The sequence below is a fragment of the Mobula hypostoma genome, chromosome 5 (genome assembly GCF_963921235.1).
Source record: "Mobula hypostoma chromosome 5, sMobHyp1.1, whole genome shotgun sequence".
Taxonomy (NCBI): Eukaryota; Metazoa; Chordata; class Chondrichthyes; order Myliobatiformes; family Myliobatidae; genus Mobula; species Mobula hypostoma.
In genome coordinates this window covers 53,066,263-53,080,179 of record NC_086101.1, presented here as the reverse complement: position 1 = coordinate 53,080,179, position 13,917 = coordinate 53,066,263, and the positions used below count along the sequence as shown (strand labels likewise).

Genomic DNA, 13,917 nt, shown 5'->3' with positions numbered 1-13,917 from the left:
ACTGAACTAGGCAAAGTAAAGGAAATAATTTCATTGTGATAAGGAAAACACCCAAATGCAAAATCTGAATGGCATAATTCAAGAAAAAAATGTTTAAGTTTAAAACAACAATTGATTTGGATATTTATTATTTTTCTTAGCAATACAGTACAGACAGGCCCATCCAACCCTTTGAGCCATGATGCTCCAGCAAACCCACAACCTCGATTAACCCTAACTTAGTCAGCGATAATTTACAATGACCATTTAACCTACCCGGTCTATCTTTGGACTGTGGGAAGAAACCGGAGCACCCTGGGTAAACCCACACATTCCACAGGGACGGAGTACAGAACTGCACCGGAATTGAACTCTGGAACGCCCTGAAGTGTAATAGCATTGTGCTAACCTCTATGCCATGATATATGTCATGCAAGTAATGTAAATAAAGAGAGCACAGTATTCCTACACTAATGCTGCGAATAAAATCAATCAATAAAAGGTATTACATTACTGACAGCCTGCTAACTCAGGGAGCGAAGTGTGATAGTTGTAGCTCTCAGTCAGGGGATTGTTTGTCATTTGAATCCGCATGGAGTAGGCTTGGCTTGGTGACAGGTGACAGCAATCAGAAAGCACATGCAGCAGATGTTAGAAACATGAAATCGAAATAGAAAACGTTGGAAGCATTCAGCCGGCCAGACAGCACCAGAAGTGAATCTCAATGCAAAATTCCAAAAGTTAAATTGTTTAAATTTTATCCTCACAGTTTATTGAACAATATTTACAACGTTGTCTATAGTCACATCAGCAATTCCAAAATGAGCTATAGTTCAACAACAAAGCAATTCCAAAATGAGCTATAGTTCAGAGGATTGAAGTTAATCATTCCTTCCATTAAATAAAATGATATTTGATAGTACAATTATAAATGTCTCCACAAGAGAGTCTCATTTATGACAGATGAAAACACATGGCTATGATTAGCCTTCAGTGAAGTTATTTATCTCGTACAATATAGGACATAGAGTAGTACAGCAAAGTATAGGCCCTTCGGCCCACAATGTTGTGCCGACCCTTAAACCCTGTCTCCCATATAACCCCCCTCCTCTTCCCCATGTTGTTCAACTTATTAATGTATTTTAACAATCTAACTTAATATATGGATTTCTTTTACTATAAAGCTTTCTTAAATATACTAGAATTTATGTTAATAATTCCTCTACCATTGTTACATTTTGAACTAGACATGCTGCCCTTAATATCCTTGTTACTTATAATATTAGGCTTCTTGAGAACAATAGTTCCCCAATTAAGATAAACTGTGAGAGAACTGTTAAGGTATATTTTGGTCTTAGGGTGTATAGCAAAATATTAACTTCATCAACCAATCTATGGACCTGAATATGGACTGTAGGTTAAAGTTAAAATGTAGCTGTAGACAATAGTTTCCTAGAGCTGCAGTTAATTGAAAAAAACAGACAATGTTGATTAATATTCATTTTGGGTGTCTGGAGTGTAGGTGTGAAGAAGGATGTGTGACAGGTTTATGTAATTCAAAAGAAGCATATTAGATACATTGTAAATATATAATTGTCCTTTGATCTTTAGCATATAAAATGTCCTGCAATTTTGGGTTAAACAGGCCTCTTCTGTCAGAGCGTGTTCCATTTTTGTCGAATAGGAGACTACTTCATATCTACCAGCTGCGTCTCTCCAGTGACTTTGTTCATATTACAACAAGCATTATTACTAAATTTGTTTCCTTAAAGGTGCAGTATATGATATAATAGTGATGCCACTTTTCAGAAACAATATTAATCAGTGTTGTTTAACAGTGTACCAAATCCTGACTGATGGAAATTAGATTTGGCAAATTGTTAACAGTAAAGACAGAAATCCTGGGGAAAAAAGTGGAGCTAACAACTGATAAATATTTCTCATAAACACCAAATTAAAATAACAGTTCCAGTTTGTGGAAAGTAACTCTATTCATTTAGAAAGTGCAATTAATGCTCGATTATATGAAAAATAGCTTGCAATGCTTATTAATAATTTAATTATGCCTCTCTGATGACTTAATCCATAAAAATGAAACGTGCCTTCCGTCAGAATCCACAGAACATAATTTAAATTATGATTGTTTCTTCATGACCAGTTAGTTAGGGTTCCAGCCAGCTTTTATTTAGTTCTCATCACCTTTCTCTGGGAAGATGTTGAATCATGCTGGAGTACAGTTTGTTGGTACTAACAAGCCTCCAGTATGTTGCCTGAGGGGACTTCTTGAATGTGCGAACCTCAATAGTAGTGCACACAAGATATTTGAGTACAAAGAACAACACAGTTGAGTTCGAACATGTCCCCAACAAACTTGCACACTCTACAGTAAGAAGCCTTTGAATGTAATCACAAGTGGGAATGTGCCCCATAACTCACAGCAACCTAGGCATATTGAAGCCAGCTGTATTATTAGTTAATAAAAGAGCAGAAATTGAACAGAGAAAAGGAGGATTTACTTCATATCTTTCACATTCCTTTCAGAACATTGTAAGGTTCTTAGAGGCTAAGGAAGTGTTTATAAATTTGAGTCTGTGATGTTATGTAAGAAACAAGGCAGTCAGTTTGTACAACAATAATATAATAATGTCCAGATACATTATTAGAGAATGTTATCTGAGAGATAAATATGGGCTAGGGAAAATCACGATGTCCTGAATTGAAATCACACGATGGGATCTTTTATATTCACCTGAGAAAGGAGAGGCAGTCTCAAATTAACACCACCTCTTAACTAGCATCTCCAACATAGCTGCACTCTCTAATAGTGCAGTGAAGTGTCAGTTTTGATTTTTAAGTTCAAGTCTCTGGGGAGAACCTTAATGCATAACCTATAAGAATGCTTCTAACTAAACCACAGCTGACCTCAACCTTAGATATCTGTTCTACATAGTTCTGTGCTGCTGTGCTGCTGTGCAGTGCAATTGCCCATTAAGTCCTACAAGAGAAGGATTACTTCAATATTTTTTGCTATTACTTTTAATGTAAAGACTGTAGAAATTACTTTTTTTTTATCTATTTTCCTATACGGAGCATAGCAAGTAACATGGCAGTCACAGCTGTCTACTAAATACATCAGTCAATTCCTAATAGCACTGTAGCCTCTAAGTCAAGATAGTTTTTGAAGGTTCAAAAGTAAACTTATTATCAAAGTACATATATGTCATGATATACAACCCTCAGATTCATTTTTTTGTGGCCATACTTAACAAATCTATAGAATAATAACTACAGCAGAATCAATGAAAGACCACTCAACTGAGGCGTTCAAACAGAGTCTGCAGCCCACAGAATGCTGCCAGGGGTAACTGGTGTCAACTTGACCTTTACATGAAGTAAGGTTAAACAATGGCTCACATTGAACGATATAGGGAGTCGGAGGAGGATCCAGGTAAGTAACAAGTAGTAGGGGTACTGCCTTCCCATTCCAGTGATCAATATTCAATCCTGACTTCTGGTACTGTCATCAGTGTGGAGTTTGTATGCACCTTACGTAACTGTGTGAGTTTCCAGCGGGCTGTTCACTTTTCCCTTCACATCCCAAAACTTGTGATTCGCTCGGTTAACTGGCCACTGTAAATTTCCCTCTGCATGTTCGAGAGTGGTTGAATCTGAAGGAAGTTGATGGGGATACAGGACGAATAAAACGGGATTGCTTTTTTTAACTTATTACTGTTTATTGTGATTCATCGTGCAATAGGCCCTTCCGGCAGTTTGATCCGCGCTGCCCAGCAACCCCCGATTTAATCCCAGCTGAATCACGGGACAATTTACGGTGACCAATTAACCTACCAACCAGTACATCTTTGGACTGTGGGAGGAAACCGGAGCACGCGGAGGAAATCCACACGGTCACTGGGAGAACATCGTTCTCTTTGCAGAAAGCGGCAGGAAATGAACCTGAGTTGCCATACCATAAAGCGTTGTGCTAACCGTTACGCTACCATGCTAGTTAGTGTAAGTCAGTACCTGATGGTTGGTCTAATCTTAGTGGATAGAAAGCCAATTTCCTTGCTGTTTGACTTTATAAATAGCTGTCAAAGAGTAGAATGAAGAGGAAGACATGTGGTGATTGTGAAACATTGAAGAAGTAGGTCAGTCTGAGGGGAAAATGAAAGAGGATGTAAGTAGCATTGCATGAGCACCTGGACAAAATGTGTTGGAGGTTAGGAGAAAAGTATTCTGAAGAAAAAGGAGGAAATGGAATGGAAAATATAGACAATAAGAACTTAAAGATGGCACAGTAGTGTGGCGGTTGGTGTAACGCATTTACAGAGCCAGCAACCTGGGTTCAAATCCCACCATTGCCCATAAGGAGTTTGTACATTCTCCCCTTGACTGCACAGGTGGGTGCTCTGGTCTCCTCCAATGTGCCAGGAGTGTAGGGGGAGGTAGACTATTTAGTGACATGGGTGTAAGCAGGTGGCACAGTCTCATTGGTTTGAATGGCCTTGTTTCCATGCTCTATGTCTCTAAAAACAAAGAGGAAGTAGCAAGAGTCGGTCCTTTTCCTATTTGAGGCTGCACCAGCTCTCAGTAACATCACCACCAACCCAGTATTGACCTCATCACCTTTATTCCTCCCTGTCCTGTGAGAAGGGATGAGATGACATCTTGGTATCTGAAACAACAGGAATTCTGCAGATGCTGGAAATTCAAGCAACACACATCAAAGTTGCTGGTGAACGCAGCAGGCCAGGCAGCATCTGTAGGAAGAGGTGCAGTCGACGTTTCAGGCCGACTTCGTCCTGACGAAGGGTCTCGGCCTGAAACGTCGACTGCACCTCTTGGTATCTGATGTTGGGGGGTGGGGTGGGGTGTGGGATTGGAGTACTCTACCCAGTGGGTAATGGGTTGGGGTTTGTGGCCCAAGCATGTAAGGTGAAAGTGGGTTGGATGGGTGGGGTGAGTGCAGGCAATTGTGGTCAAAGCCATTGCTGGCATAAACTCTGCGTGCCAAATGGCCCACTTCCGTACTATCGCCGTTCGTTGATCCAAATGTTATACTTGGCTGACGTCAAGTCCTTCATATGCTGAGTTCTGTTAGCAAAGATCAATCCATGTTTATTTGTTCCTAACTGCACCTGTCTCTGGTTTCAACTGCACCAGCTCCTTATTTGTTCCCTCATCACCATCCACCACCCTGATTCCATTAGTCCGAATAACCCCATCACAACTTCTTCCTTGACATGTAGCACTGTGGTCTAACTTCCCTTTATGTGGGTGACCCTTTCCAGAATTACACTAGTCTATATCCCTACCTGAATCCAAAGTGTGACTCTTTATTAGTAATTATTTCCACTCAACACCATCGTCAAGAGGCATTGTATTAGTCACTATGCAATAGTTCAATAGTTCCATTGGAAAGTTTCCCCATAACTAATTTTTTTGCTGACTTCCATCCTTTCTAAAATCCATTTTCTGTCACCTCTCTTTGCCTTTGCCCATCTCATGAATTCTCTTCCTCTCTCCCTGTCTCCCCTCACAGTTCATTTTGTTTTAGGAAAGTTAGAAAACATAAGCAGCTGTTAAGCTACTTTTACAAGTTATCATGAATTTATACAATACCTTAAAATGCAAAACTTCTATAAATACACTGCCGTCTTACTTTTAGTCCCTCCACTTGAATAATTTAGTTTTAATCAACTTTCACAAATTTTGCCCATTTTATGGCTGTGTTGAGCTTTGGTGTGAACAGGCAATAACTCCAAGTTGCACACACAACAATGGGTTAACAATTCATGGCTGGGCACTGGAAATTTCTTCTGTGTTTATATTAAAATTTTGGATTTGGCTTGTATTCTAAAGGATTTTCTTTATATTCAGATAATATTCGCATTGATACTTTCAAGTATAGAAAACATCAACTTAACCACTGTGGCAGGTTTAAAAAAAACAGTAGGCAAATCTGTGCATTGCAGTGTAAAAAGATTTGTTCTGTACAGCATGCTGAAGCAGTGCGGGACTCTCTTTCCTCGCACGTAGTGAATATTCTCCCCTCTTCCCCCACCCCCCTGTTTCTCTCACTCTAATGAATTTGAGCCCAGAGCCAATCAGCAGAGACCGGATGCAATATATCCTCTGGGACAACAAATGCTCTATTCGATCCCATGCAGATGACGCCATTTACCCATCAGCTACCACTGGAAAACTTAATAGCAACTCGAGCAGATCTGCTTCTTTAAAGCACTTTGCAAACTTCACATCTGTCGGAAGGTCTGTGGAGGCGGAGGGGCAGCGGCACTGCAAGCGTTTGTAAGGGAAGGTCCACTTGTGAATGAGACCAAGCGCCTGATTTCCTTCTGCAAAGTTCCTACATTGACAATTTTTTTCCATAGCTGCGTATGTGCGCGCGCCCGCCCTCGTGTCTGCTTCTTGCTGGCTTCATTCAGAAAAAAAAGAGGAAGGATTTTTCGAACTTCACTTCTACCTGTCTCTCCCCCCCGAGAAAAAGAAATTTAACCCCCGGACTACTGTCTATCGATCGGCTGCTGTAATCGTCGATCGCACAAGGTCCCATACCTTGCATTCTCTACCCCTCCCTCCCCAACTACCAACCTCCCCCCCCCCAACTCGTCCATACATACGACCCTCAACAACCCCCTCCTCTCCACTGGATGCTTTATCAGATAGCCCCGGCTGATCTCCGCCAGAATTTGGATGCGCAACTTTTTTTTTGGTGGAGCTATCGGCTCTGAACTGCACACATCAATCGAGTGAGGGGAGGGAGAGCTACGCTGCGGCCACGGTGAGTTTAGAAAGAGACTTGAAACTTGCAGGAAGAAAATTGCCTTGGGCTGTAAGGAGTACTGTTAAAGACGTTGGTAAACTTTTATAAAGCGGCTAAGAAGGATTGGAGGGGTCTCTTGGTAGCTTCAAAAGGCAGTGGGCGAATTTCATTAAGAAACGGAGACACTTAGAGAAATGGGATTGTTGGATCCGGAAACTTGATTTAAAAATTGATGTTTTCGGAAGTAAGATGAAACTCTAACGTAAATACTCCTACCGCAACATGTTACACCTTGGAAGGTTGATGCTATTAGCATTCGGCGACATTTAAACTCTTAAAATGATAAACGTAATATAATGTATAATATCCAACTCCGCGCCATTGTATTGGGTGGTTTAGGGGGCGTACAGTCGGGACAAGTTCGGAAGGGTTTTTTTTCTCTCTCTTCATTTGGAAAACATTGTTGCAGTTTCTTGTATTTTAGTTTTGATCTGCGATTGCTTGGTGTGAGATACAGACGTGTGGGGGGGGGTATAACACACTGGAAACCTCGACAGGATGGGCAATTGGAATTGAGTTTACACCATGGGTTATGGTTTCTTTAAAAAATAAATAACGTTTTGTTGGGACGGCGTGAACAGCGAGGAGTGGGAAGTTAAGGCGTTCGCAATTGCCACAAGCAGTTGATCCCACAGCATTTTAAACAGGGGCCGATTATGATGCATGGAAAGACCACGGATGTATTTTCCTTTAATGTTAATAAACACAACTCTGGTTTAGGAAGCGGTTTTGACCTGTGATTCCTCGTCCTGTGTTGGGACTGAGAGAGCGAATTTAACTTGGACAGATCATTCGCTTCTATTTATCCACCCGGACCCCTCGGTGTCCCCTCTTCCCTCACGCCCACCATGCTCTCTCTGTCCCCCCTCTTCATCGGCCCTTGCTCCCTCCGCCCTGGCCGGTCCTATTCCTCCCCTTGCTGGACCCCCTTCGTTTTGCACCTCTTGCCCCTCCTTAGAATAGCTTTTGCCCCTTTTCCACCTCCTCCCCGCGCTTAAACCCCACTCCCCATCCTCTTCGCTCTTTAACCTGAGTAAGGGGGAATGCACCATGCCGTGCTCCAAGTCTCACCTGCGATTGGAGCTGGTAGTGACTCCGTCTACCACCACCCTCCCCCCCCCCCCCACGTCCCATTCACCAACCCTTTATCCGGTTGCATGTTTGCAAAAGGAGCGGGTGCTGCTGAAAGTTTCCACGTGTTTGATGTTATTTATTATGAAGAGGACAAGGGAAGGAAGTCAGACTGAACCAAAAGTCATTTCGATTTCTTTTGCATAATTTTTGTCAGGAGTCTGTGGAACAGTGTTGGCGCAAGAGGCAAGATAGTAATCCCATTTACCGTCAACTCTGTTCACTAGTTGCATATAAACCCTGTTTTCGTGGTATTCCACTCGTGCATAGAGCCTCACCCAGAATATGCGTTATGTTAAGAGTTAGAACATTTTGCCAAATTATGATTAAACATGTGTTGGTAGATTGAGGTTATATGTCCTGTAACTATTAAGTTGTCACCTCTTTCCCAGCCCTTCAAAATTAGAAGTCCTTACTGAGTATAATGGCACAGAAGTTGTAACAGAGAACCCACAACTTGCAGAAGGTATTCCTGTGCAGGCTGGTTTCTGGGCTATATGACTTGTGTCCTTTCCCAACGTGTGCATGGTAGCTTTATAGTATTAGAGAACATAATTTTCAGTGGCTCTGGGCTCCGTCTCTGTATTTCTGACAGAACCAATTAACGTTTTAAATGTGTTTTTGTTGTTTGCCTCTTATAGTTTCAGATTGCCACTTGCTCTGAGTTGAAGTTTGTCTTGTGTTGAGGCGTGTCTTACATTTTTATCTTGCACTGGATATGATTGAAATTGCTTCCATTGAAAATTTAGGATTCTGCTTTTCAGTTGAAGTTAAACATAATGGTTCATTGATTGGTTACTGTGACATGAAATAGATATGATAACCAGCAACAAATTAACTAGTGTTCATGTCAACAAATTAACCTGAAACAAAGCTAACAAAAATTAAATGTTTTTTTTTGGTATTTGCATTTAGTACCCAGGCTACATTCAAAGATAACATTTTGTTTCATTTAGTATATCTTTAAAAAAATACTTCCTATTAGTTTCCTCGTCAGTTACTAGTCTGTTTTCCTGCATGCCATTCCTCCCCTTTTTACTTTCCCTCCCCTCCTGTTAATATTTACTTCAAACCATTGCATACACCTAGAGGGGAGAATTAGTATCTTAAGTTGAAGAAGTAGCAGAGAGGTAAAGGAGTAGAGACATGTTTGTCAGGTAGAAACCCCAAAGACCGAACGCCTTAGAAATTCCAGGGAGGTGAGGAGAATACTTAAATTTTTTTAATAAATATTAGCTCACTGTAGCTTGCTTGTGTTTGGTAATTGCTGAGATGCAAGCCTTTACAACTCTCTTTGTGCTTCTCCATCCAGATTGCACCCTTCTTGATGTATTTTGTGCTTGCTGTGGTACTCTCAAGGTCCTGTTCGGGAGTTGTGTTTGTAATTAGCTCTGGTAGAGTTCCAGACTCTGCACACTGGAATTGCATTAAGTCTGAAGAACATTTTAGCCATTTTTTTTGAGTGAAGAGCTAAGTTTTTGGAAACTGAGGATCATCCATTGACATATCTGTTACTGGTTCCCCATCCAACTATCAAAACGAAAATCTATAAGTTTTCAAGGCACAAGAACCAATTAACATTTTAAATTTGTTTTTGTTGTTTGTATCTTATAATTTCATATTGCCACTTCATCTGAGTTGAAGTTTGTCTTGTGTTCCTACTATGGATATGCTTGATTCCCAAATACATATCATTATTTAAATGTCATCGAAACTTTTAATGTTATCTATAGACTTTTAAAAAATGGAATAACCTTTAGAGCTGGAAGGCGATGCTTTTGTGTTGGCTCTCTTTATCTGGGTTTTTTTTATACATTGCTCTGTCTGTACTGACTGTCAATAATTTTCAGAAACATAGACTTGGTAAATCGATGTGCTTGTTATTCGAAAGGGTGTATGGGGGGGGAGTGTGGTAGTTGATAGTAGGGAAATGGGATCGCGAAATTGCTGAAGGGAAAATGAACAATGTTAGAACATGCCTCATTTATTTGTTGGGTTCTGCTGCATGCAAAGGTCAAAAGACCTAACTCTTGTGTTAACCTTGCTGTTCCCATAATTTTTTAAAAAATCTCTTTTTGTGTTGCTTTAACACAAGGTGCTGCCTGTATTTTTTCCAGTAAAATACTGAGGTTCTTTTCTTCTTTCTAACAGGACTTCAGATGTGTTCTAAGCCTGCTGAAGTGATCACTCTTCATTGTACAGATGGATACGCGAACTCAAAATGGCAGTGGTTCCCCAGCCCTGCTACAGTTGCTGCGTGACAGTGGAAGGCAACACATGGAACCTGATCCCAGGGGTGTACAGCCGCAGCAGGTTCAGGTGTTGTCGCTTGATCAGATCCGAATCATAAGAGCCACTAATGAGTATACAGAGGGACCAACTGTTGCCCCAAGGCCTGGGAGCAAGTCTGTATACCGACCATCTTCACAACATAAAAATGATAGGATGTCTGGATTAACAAGCGACCAAGACCGTCAGCGACTTAACACCCGCAGTCAACACCATCATGCGCATTCTTCGTTAAGGGCGCCTTTAATTCGTTCAACTAGCACTGTGAGTACAGGTTCCCGGAGTAGCACAAGGACAAGTACAAGTAGTACATCTTCTGACCAGAGGCTTCTGGGACCTGCTTCCTCGTTGCCACCTGGCCACGTCTCTGATCGGATAATCAGGGTGCAACCCAAACCGGAATTTAAATCTGATGAACTGAAACCCCTGGGGAGAGAAGAATTTGGCAAGCACATCTATCGGTGTGAAGATTGTGGGAAATGTAAGTGTGAGGAGTGCACTTGTCCACGGACTCTGCCTTCCTGTTGGTTCTGCGACAAGCGGTGCCTCTGCTCGGCACAGAACACCGTGGAGTATGGGACCTGCGTCTGCTTTGTGAAGTGTGTCTTTTACCACTGCTCAAACTATGACGAAGAGGACAACTGTGCAGATAATCCGTGCTCCTGCAGTCAGTCGCACTGCTGCGTCCGGTGGTCAGCCATGGGCCTTATGTCCCTCCTTATGCCCTGCCTGTGGTGTTACCTGCCTGCCAAGGGCTTCCTTAAGCTGTGCCAGGGGTGCTACGATAGGGTTAACCGCCCTGGGTGCCGTTGCAGAAATTCAAACACTGTTTGTTGCAAGGTTCCCAGCTTACCTCCTCGGAACCTTGAGAAGCCCTCCTAGCTGCAAGGGAGAGGGGTACTGTTTCAGAGCTAGCCCTCCACACTTCTGTACCTTTGGTAGTTTGAGTGGAAGAGATGTATTTATAGCGCCAGCATTGAGCACAATGTTGGGTCGTTTATCTGTATGCCTTAAAAGGAGTAAGCCACACAATCTGCAGCCATTAAAGATGATCCTTCTTTGTTAAAAGAGAAAAAAGGGTATCTCCCATTGTTCTGGGGCTCACCTTCTAGTTGACCACTCAGCATGCCTTATTTTTTTTTGTGTGTAGTAACTCTGGAATTTAGGGGGACTCTTATGGTTTGCAGTGACAACATTGTTGACCCCATTTACTCCATCTCGCTTAACCAGTACAGACGAGGATTAAAAAAAAATCCAATCAGTTAGATCAAACAGGATGATACACAGTATCCGTTGTATTTGAGGTGACATAAGCTAAGGGTAATGCAATGAGACTCCCTGGTCTTTTCTGTATTGTATGTGAATACTTCTTGCAGAATTTGTAAATTGGCAAATTGCTCTTTTTTTTTGCTGCCAGAGTTAATTTGTTATATTTTTGTATATACAATAATATTAAGACTGTGAAAATTGTGCCATATAAATGGCAGATTTACAGAATATTATACTAATATGTTGTACATTCAGCCAAATGTGAATCAGTCGATCATTATGTTTAGGCTATATTTTACCTTACAAAATTCACCATTATGTCACTCTTGATATCATTGACATCATGTATATTGTACAGTTACCATAAATTTGGTCTTTATTTTCTAATTTTTCAACATATTGTTTAGTGTAAAGAATATTTATTTGAAGTTTTATTATTTTATAAAATATTTATTTTAAAAGGCATCTTACAAATTCACCCTTTAAAAAAACAATGGGAGCATCATGGTTACTCAGAATGAGGGTGATGCAAATCAGATGCATATGTTCACTATAAAATAGAAAATATATTAACGTTTTGAAATCAAACTGTGTACAACTTTGTGTTTTCTGCTCTTTTTAATCCTGTGGTAGAAGACAAAACTTTTGCGAAACACATTGAATACACCTGGCAATTATTGGTCAGATAAGTGGTATAACCTTTTGCTTTGCAAATATACTTTGACATTACACAAATACTGGGGGAGCTTCTTGAGTGTTTCCTTGTATGTTACCATATTAAGTATGAGACTCCCTTGTGATAGAGCTCTTTAAAATCATAAGGACAACCTAGGATATTATAAAACACTTTCTCCTTGATTCTCTACTGCAGTATGCTTGGAGAATGCTGCAGGCAATACTGGCAACTAGGCAAACTTGTATAATACACAATAACAGTATTAAGTAGGAAACTTGCACTGGCATTGCAAACTCCCAATAAGATGAATTTTGTCTTTGCTTTGCCATGTCCCACCAACCCCCCCTACCCCACTTCCCCCAGACGGCTCCTTTTAATATATGCATCTTTTTACCTAATTCATAAATGCACATAGTTCCAAAGACGCCAGTAGCCCTTATAACTCGTAGTGAACTAGGGACCAGTGGATGCCAATGACCTCTCCTGAATATGCTGCTTTAATAGAATAAGGCTTTGGTCTGTTTAACTTGGCAATACAGTGAGGGAATGGATGCTACAATAAAGAGAGAAATTTATTATGCAATTACATATACTTTGACTTAATAGTAGTTTAGTTAATGGTTGGTAAATTTATTAATGCCATATTTATGTGATCTATTATTAAATGCTTCATAGTACTACACAATTACATCTGATATTTTAATCATACATTCAGTAAATCAGTGCTGATTAAGAGATGAAAAAATGTATATTTTTCTGAGATAAACTTTTAAACTCCTGCTAATTGTTACTTGTAGCTAATGAGATGTAGCTTTTAGATATTATTTTTTCTGGTGTCTTTTTTTCCTGTTTATATTTTCTGGTTAGACTAAGTCCAGTTGGCGCTTAAGTTTTGCTGTGGTCAGACTTCATTACTACCATACCATCAGGAATAAAGTCCTGGTTAAGTTAAGCTATGATCAACCTCCATTCTTCCAAACTTGAATGACTTAGATTTTTAATAGGACATTGAACAGTGTAGGCCCTCCAGTCAAACAAGTTGTGCCGAGCGAATAGTGCCCAATTAATCTAATCTCTTCCACCTGCATGTGGCCCATAGACTTGCAGTCTCTGCATATGTATGTATGTGCCTATCCAAAAAGCCTCTTAAGACACCTCTGTATCTACCAGGATCACCAACCCTGGCAGTGCTTTCCAACCACCCACCACTCTGACTAAAAAAACACACACTACTGCTTTGAGCTTACTCCCTCTCATTTTAAATGCATGTCTTCAAGTATCAGAATGTTGACCTGGCGAAAAAGATACTGGCTGTCTATTTGCCTCTCATAGTTTTATACTCTCCAGAACTGAAGTCTGGGTGTTTCTCAGTGTGCACTGCAGAGAAAGCATTTTTGAAATGTTTGCAACTTGTCAGTTCCAGACACTGCTATTATGGCTTCAGTACAGGTAATAGGAGAACCAGACCCTGATCTTGGAATCACTATTAAAAATGTGTTATGATTGCTGAGCTCTAGGGCATATAGTCTGTATTTCGGTGATAAAGGAAGTTCACGATGTGTAGAATGGCCAGCCAAAGTGATCCTTGGATCAAGCTATAGCCAAGCTGCTATGTAAATTAACACCACAGGTAAAGTGAATGTATCCATCCTATTCATCAAACATTTCCACACAAAATACTTCATCATTTCAAACGGAAAGCTCATAGAGTGAAATATGTGTCAGC

At 40.6% G+C, this 13,917-nt stretch overlaps 1 protein-coding gene across 1 annotated transcript; it reads left to right on the top strand.

Moving 5' to 3' along the window:
- Window positions 1-6,140: 6,140 nt before the first annotated feature.
- Window positions 6,141-12,821, top strand: spry2 (sprouty RTK signaling antagonist 2). The gene is made up of 2 exons (XM_063047520.1): window positions 6,141-6,784; window positions 10,109-12,821. Exon 2 carries the CDS (start codon window positions 10,160-10,162, stop codon window positions 11,126-11,128), a length of 969 nt encoding a protein of 322 aa, XP_062903590.1. The 5' UTR covers window positions 6,141-6,784; window positions 10,109-10,159; the 3' UTR covers window positions 11,129-12,821.
- Window positions 12,822-13,917: the final 1,096 nt, after the last annotated feature.

Excerpts from the sequence above, each read along its gene's own strand:
- spry2 (XM_063047520.1), top strand. The coding sequence starts at position 10,160 with ATGGATACGCGAACTCAAAATGGCAGTGGTTCCCCAGCCCTGCTACAG.